At 32.2% G+C, this 22,369-nt stretch overlaps 3 protein-coding genes and 1 long non-coding RNA gene across 4 annotated transcripts; 1 reads left to right on the forward strand and 3 right to left on the reverse strand.

The window, feature by feature from the left end:
- Nucleotides 1-720: 720 nt before the first annotated feature.
- Nucleotides 721-3,180, reverse strand: LOC11439981 (scarecrow-like protein 3). The gene has a single exon (XM_003610924.4). The coding sequence runs from the start codon at nucleotides 2,497-2,499 to the stop codon at nucleotides 1,054-1,056; it is 1,446 nt and encodes a 481-aa protein (XP_003610972.1). The 5' UTR covers nucleotides 2,500-3,180; the 3' UTR covers nucleotides 721-1,053.
- A 2,676-nt stretch (nucleotides 3,181-5,856) lies between these two features.
- On the forward strand, nucleotides 5,857-6,805 carry LOC120580507 (uncharacterized). Its single transcript, XR_005646231.1, has 2 exons — nucleotides 5,857-6,161; nucleotides 6,513-6,805. It is a non-coding gene; the product is annotated as an uncharacterized lncRNA (long non-coding RNA).
- Nucleotides 6,806-6,834: 29 nt separating this feature from the next.
- On the reverse strand, nucleotides 6,835-9,492 carry LOC11432209 (GDSL esterase/lipase At5g08460). Its single transcript, XM_003610925.4, has 5 exons — nucleotides 9,005-9,492; nucleotides 8,467-8,594; nucleotides 7,607-7,846; nucleotides 7,200-7,455; nucleotides 6,835-7,094 (listed from the first exon to the last, which is right to left on the reverse strand). Exons 1-5 carry the CDS (start codon nucleotides 9,294-9,296, stop codon nucleotides 6,862-6,864), a joined length of 1,149 nt encoding a protein of 382 aa, XP_003610973.2. The 5' UTR covers nucleotides 9,297-9,492; the 3' UTR covers nucleotides 6,835-6,861.
- Nucleotides 9,493-11,200: 1,708 nt separating this feature from the next.
- Nucleotides 11,201-19,556, reverse strand: LOC11432210 (cytochrome P450 97B1, chloroplastic). The gene is made up of 14 exons (XM_003610926.3): nucleotides 19,320-19,556; nucleotides 18,983-19,178; nucleotides 18,269-18,376; nucleotides 17,325-17,409; nucleotides 15,903-16,141; nucleotides 15,186-15,359; nucleotides 15,016-15,063; nucleotides 14,834-14,893; nucleotides 14,581-14,667; nucleotides 14,361-14,449; nucleotides 13,732-13,823; nucleotides 12,375-12,436; nucleotides 11,799-11,948; nucleotides 11,201-11,514 (listed from the first exon to the last, which is right to left on the reverse strand). The coding sequence occupies exons 1-14, from the start codon at nucleotides 19,427-19,429 to the stop codon at nucleotides 11,290-11,292; spliced, it is 1,725 nt and encodes a 574-aa protein (XP_003610974.1). The 5' UTR covers nucleotides 19,430-19,556; the 3' UTR covers nucleotides 11,201-11,289.
- Nucleotides 19,557-22,369: the final 2,813 nt, after the last annotated feature.

Here is a 22,369-nt window from a genome sequence, read left to right on the forward strand (position 1 = left end):
GTTCAAGATATGCAAACTTATAATGCTCAAGTGAAAAGCATAATTGTTGCATATCATATACATGATCATTTTGATATGGAGTAAAAAAAAATTTAACCCTCCGATCATCAAGAAAAAGGGTATGAGCAAGAATTATTCTATCTAAAAATCAAACTCGAACAATTAGTTAATTGGTGGGAAGGTCTGTTTTGTCATCCCTACTCTTACGGAGTCACGGTTGTTATGCATAGTTAGCATCCATTATAATGATTGATTTAGCATTGCTAAATATTGCAACAAGCACCTTAATGAAGTTTAATGAACAAGAAAAACCCTTACCATACATGGATAATGTCCTAATAGAAAATAAATGAAGGATAAAAATAATATTCTCTCAAAACAATACTGATTCGTCTATGTATCTAGTCGTTTTTCATTAACTACTTTATCATACCGTCCAATAATCTCCTTTTTTTCTCTCAAACAATAATGATTCATCTATGTGTCTGGTCGTTTTTTATTAACTACTTTATCATTCCATCTAGTAATTTTCATAAATTCATATTTTTAGGTAAATAAGTGGGGTGTCTTTAATGGAACATCTAGTTGTCACTCCAATGGAACATCTAGTTCTTGTCACTCTAATGTGAGTTGTTGAATTTGTTGGATTCACAATCACTAATGTTGATTTATTTTCTCCAGAACATAGGAAAATAATGCAGATGTAGAGAAAAGGAGAGGTGACTGCATATAGTTTGCATTCCAAGATAAATGATTACATTGAGCAAGTAAAATGAGAAAAATAGCTCATATACATTCAAGTACCATACAGGTTAGAGTATAGGAGTTCATGAAGAACAAAATGAGTAGCAGTCAAGTAGGAAAATAAAAGTATCTCTAAATTGACAATGATGAATACTCATTACCATATTGGTAAACTCTTTCATTCAAACAAACAAAAACAAAATGAAAAATTAAAGCTCTCAAAACTCTACCCATCATTTCTTCACTTCATATCATATTTTTCTTCTTTCTAATATTCCCTTCTTCTTCTGGCTTGAAAATTAGTCTTAATTACTTCCTAGCTCTCCAAGCTGTTGTTGAAAACAAAGACCTATCCTGCCAGCAAGTTACTACACAACCATTTTCTTCTCTCATTCTATATCCCTCACAACCATAACTTTGTAGAAACCTTCTTGCCTGCAACATACCATAGTAGCTTAAAGGCACATTACCGAATCCACACGAATCAAGTCTCATAAACCATTTATCAAGTTTTTCATGTCTTTCCTTTCTTTCAGCTCCTTCACAAGCAATTATGTTCTTGATTTCCTCACCAAACAGCATCTTCTCAACCTTTAATCTCTCTAGTGATGTTCTTGACACAGTTGATTCCAAACAATCAAACAATGCTGCATAAGAATATAGAGCTTCAAGCAGCCTCTCCATCAGAGTCGAACCATTATGATTCGAGTCCTGTTCGGTAACAACCATGACTTTTGGTGACAAACTCCATAAAGCATTGAGAAAACTCTCCACATTCATTGAAGCAGATGAAGATGCTGGCGACGACGATGATGTTGAATCGGGACTTGGACTATAGCCATTAACCATATCTTTTTCAAGCAAATCACCTAATGATGTGTTTTGGTTCATAAGCATGGCTTTTTGCAGGTGAAGTCCATTTGAGTTTCTTGACAGAATAGGAGTTTTTCTCCTTGAGGATGATTCATCATCCAAGGCCAAAAGGGAATGTAACTGCAGAATAGAACTAATAGCAAGCGCCTCGCCGGTTTTCACACGAAGTTTGTCAAAATCAAGATTTTCTAGCTTGCTAAGAACAGGGTTGAATTGGAATGGTATATCTAATTTCTCAGCTTCTTCAGAAAGCTTATGGCCCATTTGCTCCAAAACCTCTTTCTGTTGATGAATCCCTGTGATTCTCAAATGAGGAGGACCTTCAGGTCTTGCACTCAAAACTTGTAAAAGAGCAATCCATTGTGCAGGTTCAGCAGCATTAAGATCAATTATATGAACCATTTTCTCACCTTCCATAGATTCAACAATAGCTTGATTTGTCAAAATATATGCTACCTTCAAAAAAGGGAAAAGCTCAAAGAAAAATTTCTGAACCATAATTTCTTCAGAAAGCATAATAATTCTTGTGGAATTTAAGGCTCTATGGAGTCCTGGCCAGGTTTTGAGTATCCTATCAGCAAGTGCTTCAGTGAAATATGCAGCAATTCTCTGCATAGTGTCTCCATCAGGAGTTGCAAGCTGAGAAATCTGTTCAAGTGTTGTGTTTGCATTTTCAAGACTACCAGAAGCTACATGGTTTGCACAAGTGATTAACAAATGGATCAAATACAAACCCCTTTCCTCAGATTTCAATTCTCTACTAAGCCATGGATAAGGTGATCCTATTCCTCCTATGTTAGGTGAAACTGACATCATGGAAAATAACTGTAGAGGTGAACAAGTTACTGATGAAGACCCTTCTTCTTGTAACATAGATTCCATTCCATGTAACAAGTAACAACAATCTTAATCCTTAGGATTTTGGAATAATCAAGAATAGGGTTTGATTGCCAAGTAGATAGGAAGAAAAAAAGTGATAAATTTTATTTTGAATCAAACAAAAAAAAAAAAAAACAAGCTTTTGAGGCTCTAATATATCAAAATTTCACACTTTGCAATGAAAATACAAAGAAATTAAGATGATTTCAGAGTCAACTTCAGCAGATCCTACATGGAAAGTAGAGTGAGACAGGTTAAATAAAGAAATTGACAAGAGCAGAAGAACAAAAGAAGAACTTCCACTGATTCAGGGGAAATTTATTCATGAACCCTAGAAAAAGTACATTAGAGGAATTAAGAAATGGAAGAAGGAAAAGCTTAATCCTTGATGGGTTTTGAAATTGAAGAAGAAAGAAGATGAAGCCCCATGGAAAGAAGAAAACTTGGTTAATGGAAGAATAATGGGGTGGTTTTGGTGTGTTTGATGTGGGAGAGGAAATCAATGTTTGGACTGAAGTTGTTGTTGATTAATTTCAATTTGAAGGAATTGAATTGATCATAGCTAAGTTGAAGTTGTGACAATGTTTTGAAGGGTCCATTTTGTCTTTATTGTTTTGTTGTATGTAATTAGTGAGTGGAGTATGGAATTGGTGAGAGTGTGACTCTAGGTTGTTTCTGTCTTTATGTCTATAAAACTGTCTTTTCTCTCTCTAAGAAACTTTTGTTTGTTTCTTTTCTAACAAAAACTTCCAATGAAGATGTTTTCTTTTGTCTTTACATGAGGTGGATAGGGAATCAGGCTGGCCTTGGAGTTTATAATATTCTCTAATTTAGCTAGAGTCCAAACATGCCTTAGCAAAGACAAACATTGCCCTTGGTTTTGTTTCTTAGTGGGGGAGAGTGTGAGAAAGAATGGCAAGAAAGGTAGTACCAAAATGCTTCCAAAAAATTGTTTTGTTTTTATTTTCAAAAGCAATGACCATACAATTGGTATTATCTTTCTTTCTATTAAGACAAACAGACAAGGATGTTAAGGAAAACTACAAAAGTGGATTGTACGTTTATCTCTATTTGTGGATTCTTAGGTGGCACTTGAGAATACCTCAACTACTACCTTCCATTTTTCTTAGGAATTGCCAATTCTTTTGGGAAATTACCAAACCCAAATAACATGCTGGCCTGGTTAGGTGCCGTGTGATAACATTAGATAACTCTGTTGACTTCTAATTACAAACTTGTATGGTATACAAGTCTTTTAATTCTCTCTTATATTCTTTATCAAGTTTAACAATTAAGAAAAACGACGGGAAATTTTAGAGGGGTGTATTAGTGTGACAAAAATGGATCACTATTACTCCTTCCGATTTAAAATAATTAAGTCATTGTAGAAAATATAAATGAAATATATAGTATTAAATATTTTATGTTATGTCATCGTTTTAACTCAATTGGTAGGGACAATGCATAGTATATGTAAGATTCGATGTTTAAAATAACATTTTTATATTTGATTTTTTAACAAACGTCACTAATACATTTGATGACATTTAACATACCTTATTTTTTTCGCACAAGAGAGGGCTGAATCCCATACTTTTTTTAACTATATTTATTAACTAAATTTGATGTTAAATGCATATCATGTATAAAAATAAAATTAAATAAAAACAATTGTTTTTTGAGTAAAAAAAGGATGTTTTAATTTTTTCGAGAGAGTTTAGCCGATCGTCAGGTTGAACTTCTCAACATATTAGGACACTTCAGTAATCGGTTAATGATTTGTAAAAAGTTAAAAGAATAAAAGTTCATTTTAGTCTTTAAGAAAGATCTAAATTGGTCCTTGAGAAAATTTTGACGCACAATAAGTATAATTTGCATAAGTAAACTAATCATAAAGTTATCATTTGTATGATTTTTAAGTCACTTATAATGAAAGTGAAATCTTTAATATTGAAGCAACTATAAATAACCAAATGGTTGAACTCAAATGATAAATGAACACATCTTATAACGAATTGTTTAGGAGAACCTGAATTCAACTCCTAACAAAAACAATTATTGACTGATTTTTATTTATCTCACGTTCTACTTCTTGCAAAAACAATTATTGACCAAGTTTTAATTACAAATTTAGGGTATTTAGTTTTTGAGGGTAAGCTGATGCCGAGGGCGAAAAAAAAGAGAGTTTTAGAATTTTCAACGACTTAATTCAAACAAAACTTACAAGGGCTAAAATAAGAAAACGAAATAATAGCATGGACCGAAAAAGTTTAAACTTTATCGTATTTTATTTTTGGGTCTTGCTAAAATTTTTGTCTTGGAAATATAAGATTTTACTTTTGATCAAATAATTATTACACAATTTTTTTTATAAAAACATATTGCCCTTGGGGCACTATGACAATGCATTGCCTCTGATTTGTGCTCACGGTGATACCTTGTATTATTTTATATTTTTTTTATGGTGGTCGGAATTTGATACCCGGACTTTGCATATTTTATGTATTGTCCATATCAACTCAGTTAAGTTCAAAAAAAACTTATTTAACATCAAAAGTTTGATCCGCCTTAAAAAAAACATAATTTTGATGCAATGTTATTATTTCCTATATCATGTATTCCTGTCCTCTCCCTTAAAAAAAAAAAAAAAAAAAAGTATTTCTGTCCTCTACCGCTATTATTTTATGGAACATCACATACTTTCTTAGGAAATGATAGCACAAAAAAAAAACTGATTATTGAACATCACATACTTTCTTAGGAAATGATAGCATAAAAAAAAAAACTGTTTTTTTTTTTTGAATAATAATAAAAAAAGTTAGAAACTAAATGGACGACACATGCACATCAATTTGCAAGAAACCAAAGCATCAAACTTATATAATCCAAGAAAAGCACATGCATTACACTTGGCTTTTGGCCACAATTTAATGGATAGCTTCTAGTCAAAAAATTCTTGTTTCAGAGTTTTGCATTCACTTTGGCAGGACTTACTACAGTTAAACTAGAAATTACAAAACAAAAAGGACATAATCCTTTTCCCACTGCAGGATTTACTTCAGTTGTTTATTTACTTTTTTAAAAAAGAAAAGATAGTGCATTAGCTTCCACTGTTACAAGACATTCTTAACCTACATAGAATTGAATTTTTTAAATTGATTTCGAGTGAATTGAGTTGTTGAAGATATAAACATTCATGTAAAAATGAGTTAATCCAAAAAATTGTGTATTAAAATCAATTTTATATTCAAAAGTTACACATCCTCGCATCAAGTGGAATCAATGATCGAGACAAAACCAATTTTATTCGAAATCAACCAAACATATTAAAATCAGTTGTATACCTTCATAATCAATTTTGGTCCCTCCAGAAGTGAAACCAAACAAACATTAAATGGACTTTTAACCTAGGATGCTAATCCGAAGTTTGAGAATCATGATAAAATTTTAGCAGCACTTTACTACCTTCAAATCAAATTTTGGATAACCATTCTCTTAAGAACCAGAAGGTGAAGACCAAAAACCATGCAGCACTTCGTATCAACAGTGCTTCGTCCCATCAATTGTCTTCATGTCGGGTCTCTGGCTCCGGTTAAACCACCACGCCAGAAGCCGATGGAACTAGCTTGTTGAGATGTTGGTCTAAAGGGTTTGTAAGAAGGAAGGTTTGCCTCTATCTATAGTCATTCTTTTTTCCATAATATCATTGATTGTTTAATATAGTGCTGAAAACTATAAGAGAAAATATTAGGAAAGATTTAGAGGTTAATGAGCTTGATCCAAATATAGTTTATGATCCAACATTATGGCGTAATTTGATCCATGTACCCGACCCCATTGAGTGGGATAAGGCTTTGTTGTTGTTGTTTGCAAGTTACAAGATAGAGATCCTTGTGTTATTCGTAGAAGTGAGAATTTTTTTGCAGCGTCCTTATGTGTCATAATTTTTTAAGTTTAATTTTTTGCTTTTTGAGTTTTTGGATTGTAACATTCAGGAAAACTTGTAATCATAGCAGGAAAAAAAAATCAAGAAGAGAATGTGAAGGAAGCATGGCCATGGACATAAGTGAAGTTGCCTCTACAGCTACCAAATGTACATACATAAGGGTGAAAATATCAGTGCATCAAAAGTGAGTCCATCTGTGATATGGGTTATATGGGAAAATAATTTCTTTGGAGTAAGTATCAATTTTTGCACAAATAGAAAATACATCATTGTACAGCCCGATATGTATATACATAGTTTTTTTTTTTTTAAAAGATATACATAGTTCTAATCATCAATAGATGCAGAAAAACTTAGTACCAATGGGTCAACTACAAACTAATTCTGAACAAAATGTGGTAAACTAACATCAAACAGTATCAGTTTGCCTTCTGAATTACCATGTCCTGTAAGTGCATAGGATAGCACATTTTAGCGTGCTCACCATTCCATATATTGGCTGCCAAAATTCCATTCACTGTATCAGTTGGATGGAACTGGTCCCACCAGATATAGTTGGATGCGTTACTGCACGCCATTTCAGGCGATAAGCACATCAACCAACCCTTGTACTTCCCGGATCCACAGCAAGCCTCGGACGTGACGTTAAAGCCTAATCAGGGAACACAAAGCAGAGTAAGATATGATAATGAAGCTACTACAGTTTCCTAATAGAATGAGAGCTGGAAAAAAAACACAAATACAGAAATACTAATACCATATTGATCATGATTCTTTAAAATATCCATTGAACCTTCATACACGTCACAGAAGATGATATTGGCATCAGGGAGCTCCTCAGCAAGCTTTTCAACAATGTATCTCATGAGAAAGTTAAACTCAATGGCCATGTCATTTATCGGTTCAACACATTCTCCATTCTGAATACCGTACTCCCACATATAGCGAGGGGCACAACCAATAGGGGCAAGTCCCATGACCACCATTTTCCTAACATTTAAGTTGTACAAGTTCTGTATCATCAAGGTTAATATATCAGGAATCAATTTAACCCCTTCAGTTTCTGTATGCAACCAATGAAGTTTTTGGTTGATAGATTTAGACTCATAAAATTTCACATGATCATATTCACATGAAAAAAAATTAAGTTTAGGTGTATTTTACCTTTATTTCTCGCATGAGTGAAGATGCTAAAAACCGGTTAAAGTGCCATGGAAGGAACAAATTATCAACATTGGATGCATTGAGCAAATAGTAATGAATGTAGTCATTGATTCCAATAGAGATATAAACAATGGAATTGGATATGAGAGTCTTTGCAGCATCCTCTCCCATGCTTATTATAAGCTGCTGAAATGTGTCAGTAAATTGTTGAACCTGCTGAGTTAAGGAGATATGCTGACCCTGCATGCAGCAATAATTCATTAGAATTTGTCAATTTAGAGATTGACTTATTTGAGCTAACTATTGGCATAAGCACTTGTGGGACTATTGTCATGTTTGGATAATTAAGTCCTTATAACATAAACGTGTATCATATAAGTGCTTCTGTCTAACTGTTTTTATAACAAAAAGTAAATAATATCAAATTGTTTCATTATAAGCTATCTTGGAAAACTTATGGTAAAAAGCAAAAAACAGCTTATGGACATGTCATAAGCTATTTCCATAACTTCTCACAAAAGTCCCACAAGTATTTATGCTAGTAGATAAACTCAAATAAGTCGATCCAAAATGGTCCTATTTGGGAGAGCTTATTGAAACAACTTATGGCATGTCCATAAGTTGTTTTCAACTTTTTTTCATAAACCCTTCAAGATAGTTAATGAAAACACTGTAACTTCATTAAAAAAAATTATTAAACAGATAGCTTACACATTAGCACTTACTATAATATAAGATAATTGTTTATGCTATAAACCCCTAGTTAAGTTGTTTATCCAAGCAATAACTTAAACTCATATTAAATTGTTTTGAAACAAACTATTCACTAAACAAAAAAAAGAAAGAAAACAGAAAATTACCAATTCAGAGCCACTTGAGACAATAATTCCTGCACCAGCAGAAGCATAATTGACACCATGAATCATATCCTCCACATTCCCTCTCTGCCCAAGATAACTTGGCACAAAAGGAAGTCCAAGACGCGAAGCTAATGCAAATCAACCACAACAATTAAATAAGAAAAAAGTTAAAACGTTATACAGCTTATTTGTCACAATTTTTTTTTTTAAAAAAAAAAAAAACTTTTTCTTAAACAAAATAATCACTTTTAGAGGTAAGAAGTAAAAAACAAGAATCTAAAAACTGCTTCAAATGTGAAGCTGTTTTTAGTAGCTTCTCTGGATAAGCACTTTTTGAAAACAGATTATAAAAAAGTGATTTTTATTCTAGTAAAGAAACATAAAGTAGCTTTGATTATTAAAAAGAATCTCTAAAAGTTAATCTTTAAATTATTAACTATCAAAATCAATTCTTTTTTCAACACATTCATCATCGTCAAGTAAATTTCATGTAATGTATCTATCAAAGAAAGTAAAATAGAGTTGTTTTGTTGATTACCAAGAAAATCGACGGGAATTCTACCATTGGAGAATCTTCCAGTGGGTTGATGAGTGTCAAAGTCTCTGCCATAAGGAAGACGATCGGCGCGAGCAAAGGTAGCAAGAAAATTGTTGGTACCGGAATCAACGGAGGAGTCACCGATGACGAACAATGCAGGAGCTAGAGGTGGAGGAGAAGGAGAAGGAGGAATAGCGGGTTGTGGTTGTGGTTGTGCAGTTGAGGGACCGCATAAGAAGATGAAAGATAGTAGAATAATAGATATTGGTATTATAACACTCGCGTTTTCCATGGTTGAGTTAAGAAGAAGAAGAAGAAGAAGAAGAAGAAGAAGAAGAAAAGGGGTGGAATGCAATGTGATTCAAGTGAAGTTCCGATGGCGCGTTTATTTAACTGAAAAACTGAACAGGGGTTAGTGGTTTTTAGATGGGGTTTGAAATTGAAACGAATTGGAGGGAGGGTTTTTATGTGGTTGTTAACTTGGGGAATTAATTTTTTGTTTTTAATTTACTTGTAAAATTTATATATTTTTTAAAGGTAAGTTCTTAATTAACTGTGGACAAAATTTAACATGACATTGAATGATTAGGGGTAGCACTTGGGTGACATAGAGTTGGGTGATATTGGTGACATTGATCAATCACAATGTCATAATGCTTGTGAAAGAGAGAGAAACACAAGCATTATGATAGTGTGATTAGTCAATATCACCCAATTCTATGTCAACTAAGTATTTTTCGAATGATTAGTCATTGAAATGTATATACTTGATCAAACTCTATAAATACTATTGTCTTCACCTTTTTTAAAATGTTGAAATGATTAAAAAAAAAAGTAATTAAGAAACATGTAGGTATGACGAGGCATCCATGTGTCCTGGTTTTAATGCCACATCACCTAATCTACTTTAGGGTGCATTTGTCTTGCCTTTTCTACCATTATTATTTACATTTTTTTTGAAAGGATTATTTACATTTTTATTAAAACTTAAAAAAAAAAAAAATTAGAGAAATTTTTTTAAAGTGGAGTATATTTTTGCCGTGTTTGCGTGAATTAATTATTTTATAAAGCTTTCTAAGCCTCTGTTTGTTACAGCGATGGATCAGACCTGTACCCACATTTGCTAAAAGCTACAATTTTAAGCTTCTCAAAAATCACGGTAGATTAGTATTGGGAAGTGGTACACCACTATATTTAATGTGAATAACCATCAATATTTTTTTTATAAAAAAATAAAGGCAAAATTACACAATTAATCCCTTAACTTTATTTTAGGTAACACTTTGGTCCTTTATCTTTTTTTTGTCACGATTTAGTCCTTTATGTTATAAAATAACAACAAAGTTATCATTTTTTATGAAAAAAATAATCAAAAACTCCAAAAAATTCATCAAACTCGTAGGCAAACGTAAATCTTCATCATACAAGCCTAGAAAATCAAATTTCTTTGAAAAAAATCTCATAAAAAATGATAAGATATTGTCATTTTATAATATAAAGGACTAAATCGTGACAAAAAAAAGATAAAGGATGAAAGTGTTACCTAAAATAAAGTTAAGGGACTAATTGTGTAATTTTGCCAAAAATAAATAAATCATCAACATATTCCTTACATTCTTACATTATCACGCTCTCCAATTTTTAGGTCAAGTAGTCTATTGACAAAAAATTCACTTTTTAAATATAAATAAGTGAAATATTTGGATTCAAACCACAACTCATATATATATATTGTAACCAAAAAAAAAAAATATATTGCAATCTTCCTCTCCAATTTATCCCATTAAAATAGCTAAATATGCTAAATCGTTCTTAAACTATATAAAATATGTCGATTTAGTCTTTGTTATTAAGAAGTTGGGGACTAGATCAAAGGATTATCAAATACATCAGAGACTAATTTGAAGGATTTCAAATACTTTAAGTATTACTTATTAAATCTACATGGTGATAGTTTAAGGACTAAAAAATTGATGGTTTATTAAATTTAGTGACCTGACTATCTCTCAATAGTTAATATTATAGTTAGTTTAGGCACTAAATTAGAGAGATGGTGATAGTTTAAGACTAAATTGATGGCCTTATTATAGTTTGTTTTTTTTAATCTTATTATAGTCTTATATCTTATTTTGTGTTCTGGTATATTCCATTTTTTGTGTGGTTATGTTCTTTGTATTACTACCTATGTAGGCTATGTTAGAAAAGATGATAATGTACATCAGCAGTCTTTGTAGGCGATTACATGAATACTATCTTTCATTCAAAATCATGTTCAAATCAGTATGTCAATGTGCAAAAGATCTCTTCCTCAAATTGCACCACAATCCATTTTTGGTATGGATAGTTGCCCCGGTAACTAGTTCAACAGATTCAGGGGTCCCCTTCAATTCCACGTCAAAATTTTGAAGCAGCATAGTCAGAGCTACTGTGGACTCCATGAGAGCAAATTGATCTCCAACACATTTTCGTGGTCCACCGCCAAAAGGCAAGAATGCAAAATCCGATATAATCTGATTATTAAGGAAACACAACTTGTCAATGTTCTCAAGAATGAATCACACAAACAAAAAATAAAGAAATTTTGACATATCTAATTGAAATTTCATTTTAAACGAAAAAAGCAAAGGAGTTATAAATTATAATGATTGAAATCAATTCTGGATATAGGTAAACATGTATCACTCCTCACTTTGTTTAGAGGAGTTATATCCTGCTGGGAGAAGAAGAAAAGAGAAAAGAAGAAGAAGAAAAAAAAAAAAAAAAAAAAAAAAAAAAAAAAGGAGTAGGAAGAAACCTCGTTTGGATACAATGCCCCAGGACTTCGAGATGGATCAAAACCAGCCCACCCTTCAATTTCTTCATTCTTGTTTTCAACTAGGAATCGTTCAGGCTCAAAGTCATCAGGGCGGTCCCAAAAATATGGAGATCGATGGAGATTATATACCTGGATACATGAATATTTAATTTGAGCAGTCATACAGACATCAAGGGATATGTATAAGTGTTGAACCAATATATAAAGTACTACATTGATATTTTGGAAACAAAAATGGCAGTAAGGATTGGTTACTCCAATACTATCATGATATCAATGACATGCATGGGATTCCAAGGCAATGGTTCACCCCTAAACTTGAAAGGATTACCTACAAATGTCACTCCCGCACGAGAAAAATGCAACAAAACAGCGGGGATTTCCCACAGTGACACTCTCTTGGTTTGAAACTGTAAGTTAAAGTGTGATTGATGTACATAAGGGGACCCCGCCAAGTTCGCGTAAAACATTGAGCAACACTAATCATAAAATACATGGATTTGTGATATCCACTCCCTCACCATAAAACAAGGTGTCACAGATGTTTGTACTCACAGAAATGAAGACATCAGTCCCAGCAGGAATTGTATAACCATCTTTGTCACCTTTATGCCCTCCTGGAGAAAGATAACTAACATTCAATAAAGAAAGAAATAGTAGTTTAAAAATCTCAGCTACAGAAAACACCTAGATGCCTAATAAGTGGAAATAACCTCATGCTGCTTGAAGATGATGTGCAAGATATTGGACAAAATAAATCTATTTGACCTCATTCATCAATTGAATCCATAAATTTTGAAATCTGAATCATGTTAATGCATCTTATAACTAAAGTAACAGAATTAAAATGATGCACCTTAAAGTTGAGTAAATTCATTTTTTAAATATAATCAACTATTTGACTTCATTCTAAGGAACCTCATTCAGTTTGGATCTTTTTACCCATCTTTATCACCTTCAACCTTAATTCTTTTCAAGGAATTCGTGATTCCTTTCAGTTCTCCAATACTAAGAAACCGCCCCTTCAATTCTTTCATTACTGAATTCTTTTTTCAATCTCAACTTTGACAGCCATTTTTTGGAAAGCTAAACCTCCGTATAAGGTTAGGGCTTGTGTTTAAGATGGAATAATAAATAAAATAGGAATGAGTAACACTAGTGATTTGTTACAGATGCACACGCTTTATGAAGCTCCCCCTCTTGATGTTTGTTCACGTACCACCTCAACAGTAGCTCTGATTCAAATAGCTAAGCCAGCTCCTCTTTTACCATGGTAGATTCTGTTTGGAGAACATTAGATCTGTCCAACCAATCCACCATGATTTGAATTCTAATCTTCCACCTAGAGTGGAGTGCATTCAGCAAGAGTGGAATGCCAGATTGTTTTATACAGAGATCTCTTTCTACTTATGTTCTCCTGGAATATGCTTGTGTTCTTGACCCCTCTAAATCAATTTCAGTTAGTAAGAAAGGCATTGCTCTCTCCTTGTCCATATGCATGCATTGGAGCTGTTTTGTTCTTTGGAACTGATCATTTTCCTTCTGTGTTTTCCTGTTATTTTTTCTTACTTCCCCACGTTTGGAAGAGTTCTGATATTCTGCACTGTATGTATTTTCACTCTGACTTAATTCCACTATCTCAATTTTGATTCTGTATTATAACCAGTCCTGTTCGTGTATAAGACTTTTAATTCATGTTGGTTGTGCTACATCGGCAAAGCATGAGTAATGCATGTTCAATCAAAACAGTTGATCCACTCTATGAGTTTCATTAAGTTCATGTAGGGTATTGATCATTAGGATTCTACACCCTTAATTAATTTTACTAATCAATATTTTTAAGTAAATAACAATAACAATAATAAACTTTGTTCAATTCCATCTTTGTTGAGTATTCTGTAGAAATCGATACCTGGTAAAACATCAGATTTGAGTGAACGTCTAATCAGCAGAGGTGGTTGTGGATATAATCGTAGAGCCTCCACAACAATCAACCTGATGTACCTGGGTGCAAGCAATGGACATTAACATGACTGTTTTATAGTAGTGGCTTTGATGATTACTTGGTACAGTGGACTCAATGGTTATGGTTTTATACGCTAACTTTAACTCATAATTCTAATCAAATAGAAAGAAAAAGAAATGATAATAATAACCAATAAATATGGAAACTAATCCTAAGAGATAATATAAGATACCTTAAGATAAGACACTCCAAATAATATCAAGATATTTCATTATCATCTAACAGTAATGTTGTATAAAAACATTAGAAGCCCAACACCAACACTCACGACAAACCACACTATTCCAGAAAAACTGACTGACTATAAAGTTCACATTATGAAAAACTAATGGAATTAACCACTTGTAATGTCTGTTTTTTAAGAAGACGAGGTATATTTTGCCCCTCTTACTTGGAAAATAAAATTATTGTTAATGCATCGTAAATTTATTTTATCTTTCTGAATCAAATAATAGCCATCAAACAGGTACTGAAGTACCAGTGAATATAATAGGTAATATGAAATGGGAACCTACTGCAACTTTTTAAGCAATTCAAAAGTTGGCTTCCCCGTACCCAACACCGAATCTACCTCTGCTTGAGCCTTCTTCATTTTGTCAGGATTCTGCAGTAGAGAAATTGGTAAGCATTAAGACGGTGTTACACTGAGAAAATCATGAAAAGAAAACATGGCAACCAATGCCACAAATCTGCCTGTCATGAGTAATCATGTTCAGGTATATTTGATTAACATACTTGAGCTAGCAGGAAAACTGCCCATGTAAGAACTGCAGCCGTCGTCTCATGACCAGCAATAAGCATTGTCATTAAATCATCCCTCAACTGTCAAGAGAAGGAAAGAAGTAAACAAACCATAATTTGAAAAGCTACCTGAAAAGATAGATATTGTCTAAACTCCAAACAAGCATTTTTACTGCCTATCTAAAGCAACCGAAGTTTCAACCAGACTGGTTCCTTTGGAAGAATGATAAATCAGGAAGAGTTATACCTGACGATCATCAACATCAACTCCCCGCATATCAACTAGAAAGCGCAGAAGACTTGCATCCTGTAAGCTTCCATCTTAGTAAACAGTATGGAATGTATCAAACTCCTAGTTTTCATGGAGTCATCCTGAGAGCTTAACATTATCCCTTGGTGTAAGATCCATAAAAGATAAAAAAAAATTACCTTCAAATTTGAGTAATCCCTTTGCTGCAGTTTCTCAACGTCTGTTTCCTGCAAACAAAAGTATAATCAAGAATGACATGTACAGTCAACACAAAGTAACAATCAAACAAAGATACCAATTCCTGCAATGAATCGTAATCACCAATGAAAAAGTCAAAGTATTATCTCACCTCCCTACTCTCTTTTGCATTTCTTATAAGTCCATCGAGACAAGTATTAATGACCTTAAGGTCATCCTGAAACTTCCTTTGCCTGGGTACTATCCACCTTGCTAATGGAAATTTCCAATATGGAATATAGAAAGTGGATCTATGTTCAGCTTCAAAAAGTGTGCCATACACTGCCTGTAACAGATTTAACAGTAGAGGGTTCAGCTTCATTAACTCTCTTAACATATGGTAACAGATAAAAAATTGTTGTTTTGAAAAGCATATTCTCAATGCTATAAAATTTTGACTCATGTTCATGCAGTTTATTACGGACAGTATGAAAAGCTTATAACAGATTTAACAGTAGAGGGTTCAGCTTCATTAACTCTCTTAACATATGGTAACAGATAAAAAATTGTTGTTTTGAAAAGCATATTCTCAATGCTATAAAATTTTGACTCTCATGTTCATGCAGTTTATTACGGACAATATGAAAAGCTTATAAGAATTAGATGATTTTTTACATATTAATGATGATGAGCCTTTATTCTTACCCACAAAATGACATAACTATTCCCATAAAACATCTCTGAGCACTAGGCATACAAAAGATTGAGCTTTTGGATAACATACTAATATGGCACGTATACTTGAATTTATAAGAAGAGAAATGCTAGCAACACACATTAATACAACATCAGTATCATATATTTGAAATGCAGAATCCTTTAGTCAAACCTTAATAACGGGAGATTCATTGGTGACAGAACCAAAGTCATAGTTGAACACACCTAGCCCAATAATATCAAGCGCCAAATTTGAAAATTCTGCCTCAAGGTCCAATTCGATTGACTTCTGCCCACTATACCCCTCTCCTTCAAGAAGCTTATCGATCTTTAATACTGTTCTTTCTGAACAGGAAGTGAATAGTTTTACCATAGCTTCCAAGTATGAGGTATGGAAACCCGGAGCAATCACTGCAAATTTTATGAATACCAAGTTAAATAAGAAAAGAAGGTTATTGCCAGAATTTCGAAGATAGATCACGTGGAAATTATCAGTACGGGACAAAAGAGGGATTTGGGGAGGCAAGTGTCAATGCCTTGCAGATGTGGTGGAAGAGGAAAACATTAGAAGCAAAGTAACAGCAAAGGGAGATATAGGGAGAGGTCATCCATTCATTGAGTAAAATTTGAGCCTTTGTTGTTTTTTGATTGACTCTGATCCTTGAAATTGACTATTATTGCTATTTCTTTCTAATGAATACCTACATCTGGTCTGTTACATTCATATAAACTCTTGACAGTTCCCAAGAAATACAACCTATAGAAAACACTGATGATTTGAAAGTTCTTCAGACTCATAAATCTAAAAGATTATCAGTGTTAATTTAACAAGTTCGTTATTGCAGTCCACATGAGTTGGAAAGATTAGATAGATTTGAGAATGATAATAAATAGCATATTAGCGAGGACATGTATTTGACTGGTTGCAGTTGTTGGGCATCTACATGGAAAAACACTTTTGAGATATTATTATAACATATTTTCTCGTAGACATCAGTAACTTTATGGTATATAGGATGAGTTCTAGTAGGGAAATATCTTGGGCAGTTGGAAGGGTTGACATTAGAGACCTTCCATTGGCTACAACACAAGCATCAGAAGGTTTATGGATGTTTCAATAGATTTGGAGTAAAAGGTATTCTACTTTCTTCTTTAAATTATTTTTCTTCTATAAAAGGCATCTAATTAAAGGAGAAAAGAAGTAAAAGAAAATGGAGGATCACAAATCCTCAATAAGCTATGAAGAGAACAGGGTAAAAACAAAAGAGAAGATACATAAGCTCTAAAAAGAATCCCTATCCTATGCAAATCTGAGAGTTGAAAAGTCCGTGGGTAGAAACCTGCCAGGATCTACAAAAGCAAGCATGCCCAATATATGTGGAGAAAGATAACTATTTAGGAATTACTCTAAAGGTAGATAACCAAACTCCAGCAAAAAGAAGATAGTGCTGAAGTGCACTTAAGATTTCTCTACCCCTAAAAACTTTATTGGTAGAGAAGATAACTTCTAAATCTAACAAAATATCAGATATAGAGTGAAGGAGAATAAAAGGGGGGAAATGACAGAAAGATAATAGAGATCAAGTTTGCACACCTCTTCTCCTTTGCTTCCATGTCTCAAGGTCTGCAGGAATGAGTCCTTTTCCCATAATTGGTTCTAGGATATCAGCGAGTACTCCCTAGTTTTTCAATTAACAAGCACAAGCAAAAAAAAAATATGATTTGAAAATGAAGTACAAAATAGAAAGTTAGAAACTAAATGAATAGCGCAGGCACGTCAATTCACAAGAAAACCAAAGTATCAAATTCAAGCTCATGTAATCCAAGGGTAGCACATTCTTTACATTTGGCCACAATTTAACGGATCACTTCTGGTCAAAAACTTCAGGTTTTTCAAAGTTTTCCACCCACATTAGCAGGACTTACTACAGTTACAGTAGAAATAACAGAAAAAAGATAGAAGCCTTTTCCCACTGAAGGATTTACTACAGATGTTTACTTAATTTTTCAAAAAAGATAGTGCCCTAGCTTCTACTGTTATAATGCATCCCTGACCTACCTAGTTTGGCCAAATGAACAATTAGCCTGTAAATCCATAAGCGATGAACATGTTCACAATCACAATGTCATTTCAATCACTATTAGGGTTTAAGTAAGGAGCTGGTAAAAGGATAAATTGAAAGCTATAGTTTTGTTGTAGGAAACAACAGTCGAACTTTGAGATGCTGGACAGTTTTTGAGGACATAAAACCCATAGTAGAAGAAGCATACTCTTGAAATGAATTCATTCAATATTTTTGGGTTCATGTGAACATAGATTAATTGGTGGAAAATGTATGGTGCACTAAACTTCAGTTCCAATAAGCTATCAGATAAGCCAAAATAACATACCAATCTTTTTCATTTTATTCTTTTCAGGTTCATACTCATATTAATAAAGATCATCAGAGGATTAATCCGCGTAGCATAAACAACCCCTCAGACAATCAATTGAACCAGGCATGATATATAATAATAAAACAAGGGATAAGATTATACCTTGTCATAAGAAAAGGCATTTTCTCGTAGAATATGTCTTGCAACGATGGGATCGGATACAACAACAAATGCTTTTGGCCCAAACGCAAGTTTATACACAGAGCCATGCTGTCACGTTCAATAATATCCTCATAGGATAACTAAAAGTGAGACAGACTGAGTAAAGTGAAAAACAAAAGTAAAACAAGAAAGAAAGTGTAAAATTGTCCAATTCAACAATGTAAGGAAACAACACACATTCATATAATACAAGTATAATAACATTTTCCCATTTGGAAAAACAGTTCATTTAAGCACTTTTAGCATAAGCTCTTATCATACAAATGCTTATGTATAAGTTGTTTCTTATAGTTTTTCTCATAAGCTTCCCTGAAGAGCTTATGGAAATAGGTGAAAAACAGCTAATAGAAATGTCATAAGTTATCCAGAAGTCCTAGCTCAACTGGCAAAATGCCGAAATTGTTAGGCCGGATGCCATGATCGGGATTCGAACCCCGGTACCTACACTTGTGTGTGTGAGTTTATAATGGCTTTTGCCATTTCGTCTATCTACCAAAAAAAAAAAATGTCATAAGTTGTTTTCATACGCTCTTCTAAACAGTTTCACACTTAGTTATGTCAGTTAATAAACTCAAATAAGTCGATCAAACAGACCGTAAGTTGAAATTCCAAACCAAACATTAAAAAGTTGATAATAATGAAAAAGTTGAGTACCTCTAAGAACCAATCATATAGTGAGAAAAAGAGAGGTCGATCAAACAAATCGGTGACAGCACCTTCAGCTATAGGCATATTCCCTAAACTTCCACCGCTTAACAAGTTTGTTAAGAGATTGCTGGCGTTGTCAAACACATTTCTGCTACTACTACTGCTACTTTGTTTCTTCTTATCACCATTAACCGCTTGACATCTACATTATTATAATTCAAATTAATTACTTCTTCAATTTAATACATGCATGCATAGCTTAAATAAACAAGCTCAGAATACAAAATTAATATTAATAAAATAAATAATTAACCAGAAAAAGAAAAATGAACTTGGAATGGACCTGATGGTAGAAGAAGAGCGTTTGGAATGAGAAGAAAAGCGAGAGGAGTGAAATCTGGTGTGAAGATTGACACCGGTGAGAGTGACGGTGGAGATAGCGACGGCAACCATGGCGGTGACGACGGTGTGAGTGGTGGTTGTGATTTTTAGTTCCGTTGAAAGATAGTGGAAAGTGACGACATTACATTACACTGAATAAAAGGAAAGTGTTAAGGATATGACTCATGAGACTGAAGTTGAACCATTGGTGGTTATTTATTGTTTTTTAGCTGCCGCCAATTTTACACTGCTCCTATTTTAACACGTACTTATTTATTTCAAAGTAAAAAAAAAAAAAAAAAAAAAAAAAAAAAAAAAAAACTAATAAATTTTTATTGTTATGAAAAAAGCTTTAGCCTTAGTAATATGAAATTCATTCTCAAGGTAAGTAAAATCTATAAAGTATTGATCAAATTAGGATACTCTATATCAATAATTTAATTTTGAACTTAATCTAAAATTACTTTTAATTTTTAAATTAAATGCTACGAATATTAATTTAAGAAATCATAAAAACACAATCATTATATATACAAAAATCAATTTTGAACACCGGATATATCATACAATGTTGATTCTTCCTTATTCTTGTATATAAAATATGATTCTCAAAGTCATGCATGTCAATCACCGAAAATACCATCAACTACATTATTATTCATTCTATGTATTAATATGACTCTTAAGTCATGTACGTCATGTGATGATCAATATTATATATGTTAAAAATACAATGCAGTTGTAAATTTTAACGCATACTATATTTTTTTTCTTGGTTTTAATTCATATTATATTTATCTATTATGTATCTATTATACATGAAAAGATATTTTTTTAAATAATCGCATAATTTTTTGTAAAGTTCCATTATTTTATGCAAAAATTATAAATTACACCGACTACCACTAATTATTTATTTGGTTTCTCACTTGTATTCATAAATTCTTTTGTGTTTTTTTCTTTTCCCTTCTTTTCCTTTTTTCTTTTTTTACACATACGTAAAAATAAATATTACTTTTGTAAACATACACTTACCTTTTTTTTTAAGGGAGAACAATTCTAAAACAAATATTGTTAGCCCTCTAAATAATTATATATATACATGCATTATAAAAAATATATATATAATAGTGCCCACTAAGTATGGGTCTGAGCGCAATCTCCATCTCAACCATGCTTAGGCTACCGCTGATTAATACAATATATTTATGTATTCTTATAAGATCTTTACACTTTTTACTTTCTATAAGCTAAAGTTATTTTAAAATAAATAAGAACTTTAGAATCACACGTAATAAGAACTTTATAAAATAAGATATGATATGATAAAAAAGATAAGCAATTAAAATTTTTATGTAGAAGTTATAATTTGCATGATGAGAAACTTTGAATTTAATTTTTAATTTCTAATGATGATTATGAGTAAAAATGTATTGAGTTTAATATATCGATTATTCAATAAATTCAAAGTAGTATTTTGCTAATCAAATACTTATATGAATATATGACATTAAAGAATACGAAGAAAAAAAAACTAGTTGGTAGATTCTTTAACCAAAATACTTGACACGTGAGTTTGATAACTCGTTTATTTAGTTAACTTTTTTTTTTTTCTTCATATTTTGAGCCGGTGGAAGTTTATTATGAGACATGTATTATATTACATCACTTTATTAACATATATGTTATAGAACTTTGGATGGTTAAACCATTCTTGTATTACATATTTCTTACTTACATCCACGTTCTCTATGCTTATGTGAAATGTTAGTATTTGACAACTATAATTCCATTAAAGTTTGTGTTTTTTATATTGTTTTGCTAACAAGTGCTTTTATAAATGGTTGACATTATTCTTATATTTCAATAATTTATTAAGGTTAACCAAATGAAAGAATAGTTAAATTTTAATTCAAAAAATAACCTCGATTGATAATTAAAGTATAATAAATTATAATATATAATTATGCATTAGAGATTACTATATTTTTTAAATTATGTTATAAATTTTCGATAGACTAGACAATAATTAAATTATTAGGGAAAACAATTGCAATATATTGACGATGATAATGATTGAAAAACGTGGAAGATAAGTATGTGATAAAAAAAAAGTATGTGATAAAAATGATGCAAAATAGGTCTAAAATTTCCGTGGTGTGATATTCCTATCACTTTTATCAATTGGATTTTCGTTATCATTTCTCGAGGTTTCACGGTTGATTCATTTACAATCTCAACCTGGTGTGTTCCAACTCTGTATCCTCTGCATAACCATATGCTATAATGCATGCACAAGGATAAGGATAACCATTTTTCTGTCTTTAGCATCAGATTGTCATCTTTAAATAGTACATTGTCTTGCACAGTTGTGTGACGAAAGGGTAGATTTATTTTATTACATACGTCCTTCATTTAAATTTTAAAATATTATGGATTATCTTTTTCCTCAATCACTTGTTGTATTTCTTGCCATTATTTTTTTCCTGTATCCCACGATTTTTTCAATTTTTTTGTGTTTTTAACTCAATCAACTTCTTAATAGTTAATGCAAACCGATGAACAGTGAAATTAGATTGAGTGATAAATACATTTCAACAAATATATCCAAAAACAATGTGTGTGAGTTTAACCACTATACTACTGGACAAAAAAAAAATATTTAATTTTCCGTAGCAACGGTGTCATTCAATAGCAATGGTTCAAATTCACGTACCCAAAACAACGAATCATTTTCTCTATTATAAGATATTGAGATGTGATGAATTAATAGATATCTCAATGTCGTTGATATCCAGTTATGAAATAAAAACTGTACTTTACACAATCTCAAAATATAACATAAACAACAATTTGGCAAAATGAGCACAAATTAAACTATAAAAAGCACCCATATGCAAGTTAAATGATTAATTTGGAATAAAAAGATATTTAAAAGCCGGTTCAAAATAAAGGTTAAAATTAAAGGAAGCTGACATAATTTTTCCTATCGTTTAATTTCTTTTGTAGCAT

This window comes from Medicago truncatula, chromosome 5 (genome assembly GCF_003473485.1).
Source record: "Medicago truncatula cultivar Jemalong A17 chromosome 5, MtrunA17r5.0-ANR, whole genome shotgun sequence".
Lineage (NCBI taxonomy): Eukaryota > Viridiplantae > Streptophyta > Magnoliopsida > Fabales > Fabaceae > Medicago > Medicago truncatula.

What these genes read in the sequence shown, in the direction of transcription:
- LOC11439981 (XM_003610924.4), bottom strand. Translation starts at nt 2,499, where the DNA reads ATGGAATCTATGTTACAAGAAGAAGGGTCTTCATCAGTAACTTGTTCA.
- LOC11432210 (XM_003610926.3), bottom strand. Translation starts at nt 19,429, where the DNA reads ATGGTTGCCGTCGCTATCTCCACCGTCACTCTCACCGGTGTCAATCTT. An exon ending in ATGGAAGCAAAGGAGAAGAG is followed by an intron (nt 16,142 to 17,324) that starts GTGTGCAAACTT and finishes TAAAATTTGCAG; the next exon opens with TGATTGCTCCGGGTTTCCAT. An exon ending in GAATTGCTTAAAAAGTTGCA is followed by an intron (nt 13,824 to 14,360) that starts GTAGGTTCCCAT and finishes GCTTGCACCCAG; the next exon opens with GTACATCAGGTTGATTGTTG.
- LOC11432209 (XM_003610925.4), bottom strand. Translation starts at nt 9,296, where the DNA reads ATGGAAAACGCGAGTGTTATAATACCAATATCTATTATTCTACTATCT. An exon ending in AATTCCCGTCGATTTTCTTG is followed by an intron (nt 8,595 to 9,004) that starts GTAATCAACAAA and finishes GATTTGCATTAG; the next exon opens with CTTCGCGTCTTGGACTTCCT. An exon ending in TCTCAAGTGGCTCTGAATTG is followed by an intron (nt 7,847 to 8,466) that starts GTAATTTTCTGT and finishes TGCTGCATGCAG; the next exon opens with GGTCAGCATATCTCCTTAAC.